Raw genomic sequence first — 6109 nt, 5'->3', positions numbered from 1 at the left:
CCCATCGTTTGTTGATCGGTAGTTTGACAAAGGCTTGGATGTGGTAGCAGCATGTAATGCAATCCATGCACACTGGTGTATCGTCACAGAAACGCTACCCCTCACCTTTAATCTTCAATTCATCTCCTGCCTGATGGCTTCTTGGAGAGGACCAGTGGCCGTGGCCCGTGGCTTTATTGTCAAGCTGGCGCCGCAGGTGGACGTGCTCTATCATCACAAGACGACAGGCGCGTTCTTGACACGCTGCGGGTGGAACTCGGTGCTGGAGTAGATCACAATCTAACGGACTTCGCAATGTTGTGTTGGCCTTTATATGCGGATCAAAAGATGAATAAGACGTTTATGGTGGAGGAAGCCGATATCGGCAATTCGGCATGTTGCTGGATGGGTGGCGACATGGGTTTGTTAGGGCTGAAGAGGTGGAGGTCAAGGTGAGACTAGTGATGCAGTGCAAGGCAGGGGAGCGCCTTAGAGAGAGGGTGACAACGTACAAAGAGGCCGCGGCCATGGCGTGGAAGGATGGTGGTTCGTCCAGAATGGCGCGTTTGTCCAGTTCTTGTCAGATGTGCGCAATGTTAGATTGGGCTTGACGCTTGGCTGATGCACAGGATCGTGGGGGCTGTGGCACAGAGGATTTTGCGAAGACGCCATTGGTATGGTCTATGATGCATACACATCCTTCATCTAAAATGCGATTCAAATATCTATATGGTTTCTATTAAGGCCAGTTATGTAAGTTTGATGTAAATTACCCACCTTTATAATTGTTCAAATAAAAACTGTCGCTCAAATCTGCATCCACATCATCGACATATATTATTACAAAACATTATAAATAAAATTAAATGTATATATATTTCAATAAACCACCCAATTCCGCCATTAATACCATATAAAAAATGTTCAACTCAAACCGGTAACTGATAAATACTCCATCTGCTTCTAATTGTAAGGAGTGTGACTTTTTTACACCAAATTTGACCCAGTTGTCTTATTTAAAAAAATCATTATTTTTTTATTACGATTTAGTTTATCATATAATATACTTTAATCATGAGATGATTTTTATCATATAATATACTTTAATCACGAGTTTATTTTTCTAGAGACTCAAAAGTGTAATTAGCTCAAACGAATGTTTAGAATTGCACTATTACTAACATATCTACTACATGTTTGATGGGCCCGACCAGGCCTTGGCTCCGCCAATACTGCACGGGCTTGACAGAGGCTGTTTGGTTTGAGGCCTAACTTTGGCTGGCCAAATTTATACTAATTTTAACCACAATTGAGTCTAAAAGTTTTTTCAGCCAAACAACATATTTTTCTCAATCACATGGTTTGTTTAGGGCCCCAATAAGTCGTGTGAATGAGAAAAAAAATAGTTAGCTAAATTTAAATTTAAATATGGTCAAAATTAGTCTAAATATGACCGGCTAAAGTTTGACCTCAAACCAAACAGACACGTAGCTGAGAAAGGCCTGACCCTCCTTTTACTTGGGGGATACAGTGAGGATTTTTTGGCAAAAAAAAAGCTTATTGGGAGACTGTGGGATTATTAAGAAAATGTATCCATTTCTGCCGACTTTAGCAGATCGTCTATCTCACCGTTTATTTTTAAATTCCACCCTACGTACGGTGTATCCAAAGTGTTCAAACAACGTTATGCACGGCATCTGGACTCAGCCTTTGGATAGTACTAGTACATGGAGGTTTATGAAAATCAGGAAGAAGAATAGGAGACAGGTAGAGTAGGGCCAGCCCGGCAAGTGGTCTGGTCCACAGTTGCAGCATTCACGTCTACGAAACATATGATACTTTTCATCACATATGAGCATGAAGTGGAGAGGATAAATGAAAACCGGCACTAATGACCGGGCCGCAACCCCAATTGCATCCATCTAAGATGAAAATGACCTCTTTTTTCCCCTTAAGAACAACAATAAGTTATAAAAACAATATGGTAATACGAGCTACAAAGCATATATAAATTTCTAATTTTAGCTTTCCTTGTGAAAATAGCATTTCGGGGTAAATTACCAACTTGTTGTAACTATATCCGTATTTAAAGAAAATATATGTAACATGAAAAATAATTGTTAAGACATATAAATGAAAGAAAAATATTAATAAGTCAAAACATTACAGATAAAGGTTATGAAGTATTGCTCAATTATTTACAGCAAAAAAAAATTAGTTAAATAATTTTATAGAGCAAGCTATCATTTTTGTTCAAATTTGAGCACTTTGGCTATAACTATTTCCCAACTATACATGCACCTGACTAAATGAAAAAATTCATTAATAAATAGACCTAATTCTTAAATTAAAATATAAAAGGCTTGTTATGCGATCTAGCCGGGCAATGAAATAGAATTCAATACAAAAATATATTATGGCGATCTAGCCGGGCAAGTTACGCGCCACTTGCTACTTCATTTTGAAGACGGTGTCTAGATAGCATTACTATACGAATAGCTTAATACACAAGCGGTGGTGCTAGCTAATTCGAGATGCAATAATGCGAACACTTCTGCATCTGTTAGGCATTGCCACTGTGTGTTTGCCTCCACTACATTAGGGGCATCCTGTATTTCTTCAGATCATCGCGTCCATAACATTATTCTCCCCCACCGCAACGCAAGAACTTGGGGTCTTGGGCAACTGCGCAGCAGGGCCTGCAGCTGCAGGGGCATACATACTGCTACGACTGAGCGAGCCACGAAAACCATGAAGAAGACCGTCGTGCTGTACCCGGGCCTCTCCGTCAGCCACTTCGTCCCCATGCTGCAGCTCGCCGACGCCCTCCTGGAGGCGGGCTATGCCGTCACCGTGGCCCTCATCGACCCCAGCCTGAAAGGAGACATCGCCTTGGCCGCGGTCATCGACCGCGTGTCCTGCTCCAAGCCGTCCGTCGTCTTCCACAAGCTGCCACGGATCCAGGACCCTCCCACCATTGTCCACGACGAAAATTTCATCGTCAGGTACTTGGAGCTCGTGGCGCGCCACCACGGTCACCTGCACGACCTCCTCGTCTCCATGGCTCCTGGCAGCATTCACTGCTTGATCGTGGACATGATGTCCATAGAGGTACTTGATGTCACCGACAAGCTCGGGATCCCAGTATTTGCCTTCTTCCCCATGAATGCCTCTGTCCTCGCCGTGTCCGTTCAGCTGGTTTCATCGACCCGTGCTGAAGGCCAGCCAGCTGGTTTCGAAGAGGAAGGAGACACGCCCCAAATTTTCTATGGCGTCCCACCCCTGCCGCCCTCTCACCTCTCTGATAAGTTGCTTGGGAATCCAGGGAGCGAGGCAAAAAAGGTACGACTGAACATGATGCGCAGAATCCAAGAAACCAAAGGAATTCTAGCGAACACGTTCGTGTCGCTCGAGGCTCGTGCGGTGAAAGGTCTTGGGGATCCACGGTGGTTCCCCACGATGCCTCCGCTGTACTGCGTCGGGCCATTGGTCGCCGGGTACAGCGAGGCCACAGAAAGGCACGAGTGCCTGAAATGGCTCGACGAGCAACCAGATCACAGTGTTGTGTTCCTCTGCTTTGGGAGCGTAGGGACAGGCAACCACTCCGAGGCGCAGCTCAAGGAGATCGCCGCTGGCCTCGAGAGGTCCGGCCACCGGTTCCTATGGGTGGTGAGAGCCCCTTCCCACGATGACCTAGAGAAACCATCAGACCCCTGCGCTGACCCAGACCTTGATGCCCTTCTGCCCGAGGGCTTCTTGGGGAGAACCAATAGCCGTGGTCGCGTAGTCAAGCTATGGGCACCGCAGGTGGAGGTGCTCCACCACCGGGCGACGGGGGCGTTCGTGACGCACTGCGGGTGGAACTCGGTGCTGGAGGGGATCACTGCGGGCGTGCCGATGCTCTGCTGGCCTCTGTATGCGGAGCAGAAGATGAACAAGGTGTTCATGGTGGAGGAGTACGGGGTTGGCGTGGAGATGGTGGGGTGGCAGCAGGGCCTGGTCACGGCGGAGGAGGTAGAGGCCAAGGTAAGGCTTGTGATGGAGTCCGAGAAAGGGGAGCAGCTCAGGGCACAGGTGATGGCACACAAAGAGGCTGCAGACATGGCGTGGAAGGATGGTGGATCGTCTCGCGCGGCGTTTGGCAAGTTCTTGGTGGACGTTCACGCTGGCCCTGGGGCTAGCACGCCGCTGAATTACTAGTAACATGATTATGACGTTCTTACGCGCGTTACATTATTATATTACACTCCTACTCTCTTTGAATGGAGGGAATAAGCTATGCAGTCCTTGAGGTTTTCTTCATGCGTCATGTACCTTGTTAGTTGTTTGTACATCTTTTTCTTAAGCCCACATCTTTTGGTATTGCGACAATGTAATAATGTTGATTGTGTTGTGTTGTTCGTATAATTTGGACAAGATATGCTTTAAAACAAGTTTGTTCCGCGTGCACCATGCATGCATACAGCCCAGAGAGGACTTGTAGCTCCACTAATATCATTTTTAAATAGTTTCAAAAATTATTTTAATCTAAACTTTGAAGAAAATAACTCATCTAAATATCTTCTACATAGTCATAACTTCAACTCTACGATTTTCTAAGCTTATAGTAACCAGCTCCACCTCCAAAAAATTTATATAGCTGGAGCTATTCCAAACAAAGCATGAGGCCTCTTTGTCGGTTCATCGTTGACTAAAGCTCTTTAAAAATAAATATTAAATGCCATTTGGCTCGTGACTTTTTTCTACCATAACAGGATTGTAATTGACTATGTTATATATGAAGGGTACTGGTCCTATGAAAAAGGGAGAACTATGACCATATATGGAAAAATCATATTGAGTAACTGATAACTAAGTTTCATCATAACCAGACAAATCTTGCTCTTTGAGCCACACCAAACGGCCTCTAAACTAATGCTTAACCGGCCTCTAAAATTAAATTGGTTAAGAGTAGTGTTGACAGCCAAATTTGGCACCAGCTAAGGTCGACCGGTCGGGCCGACCGGTCAGACCAGTCTGGTTTGTATAGTCCGAGTAGAATTAGGGTTTTTGTAAAAAGTCCTCATGTAATCCTACTCGTGAAGGGGTACGTCTTCCCCGGCCTATAAATATAAAGGCAAAGGCCGATTGAGGTGAATCCCAATCGATTCACATATTTATCCTTTACCTTTTACCTCTAAGCCCTAACTTTTCCAACCCCATCTGTTGTTCTTCGCTCGTCTCCACGGCGTTCGATGGCGTTCTGAGTGGCCTGCCGACCTCAGAGCAACCCTAGATACACGAGCTCCGACGGGGTCCCTCCTGAGCTCTTGGTTCTAGGTCTTCGCCGTCTTCCTGGAGTACCGGTCTGACCGGTCCGCTATACCGGTCGGCGCAGGGAGGCTGCTGGTGTTGATCGTTTTGACGATCTTGCTGCGCGTTCTAGCGCATTCGAGTGTGTTAGCGCAAATTAGTGTCAACACACTTTTTGGCGACTCCGCTGGGGACAGATTAATCTAGTTTTTAAACCAATCTAATCTAGTTATCAAAGAAGATTGGCGTCATCATCGACCTCGACGAAGGCAACATCTACACATCTATCGAGGAATTCAGCGAGGAGGAGCGCCAAGAGTACTTGGTGGTCAGGGAGCACTTCAAAGCACAATTCTTGAAGGGGTTCAAGAAAAATCAGCAAGGCCAGGTCACCAGGGTTCAAGACTTCGTGATGCCCTCCTTCACGCTCAAGAATAAGCAAGTCGAGGTAATAAGCAATGTAAACACTTCATCTTCCGACTTGTTTAGCCAATTATCATCTATTATGGATAAGAAAATTGCTGATATATATAAGCCCATGAATGATTTAAAAGATCAAATAGATATCATGAAAAAAGGCAAATCCGTAGATGATAATTGGGCACTGGCAGGCATTGCTCCCTCGTCGACGGCCCGCAATTCCGTCACGCGCCCGGAGATTCTGTGGAAAGCCGGACGTGCCACCTGACCTATACCCGATCAGGAGGGTGCGAACGTGCTCCAAACAGTTTCCTGCATACAAAGACATGTGTAAACGTGAGTCTGAGCCGTGGTCGGCTCCCCGGGACGACTCTTGCATCGGCTTTAAAGAGCCGATCGAGTCCCGGTGTCAGATTGG

General features: G+C 45.9%; 1 protein-coding gene across 1 annotated transcript; it reads left to right on the top strand.

Annotated features, from left to right (window-relative positions):
- The first annotated feature begins 2563 nt into the window (after positions 1-2563).
- On the top strand, positions 2564-4443 carry LOC120644886 (anthocyanidin 5,3-O-glucosyltransferase-like). Its single transcript, XM_039921634.1, has one exon. The coding sequence runs from the start codon at positions 2731-2733 to the stop codon at positions 4177-4179; it is 1449 nt and encodes a 482-aa protein (XP_039777568.1). The 5' UTR covers positions 2564-2730; the 3' UTR covers positions 4180-4443.
- The last annotated feature ends 1666 nt before the right edge of the window (positions 4444-6109 follow it).

Source organism: Panicum virgatum, chromosome 8K, assembly GCF_016808335.1.
Source record: "Panicum virgatum strain AP13 chromosome 8K, P.virgatum_v5, whole genome shotgun sequence".
Taxonomy (NCBI): Eukaryota; Viridiplantae; Streptophyta; class Magnoliopsida; order Poales; family Poaceae; genus Panicum; species Panicum virgatum.
The sequence above is the reverse complement of the archived record's forward strand: the minus strand, read 5'-3'. Positions and strand labels throughout refer to the sequence as shown.

Coding starts and splice junctions, on each gene's coding strand:
- LOC120644886 (XM_039921634.1), top strand. CDS start 2,731: ATGAAGAAGACCGTCGTGCTGTACCCGGGCCTCTCCGTCAGCCACTTC.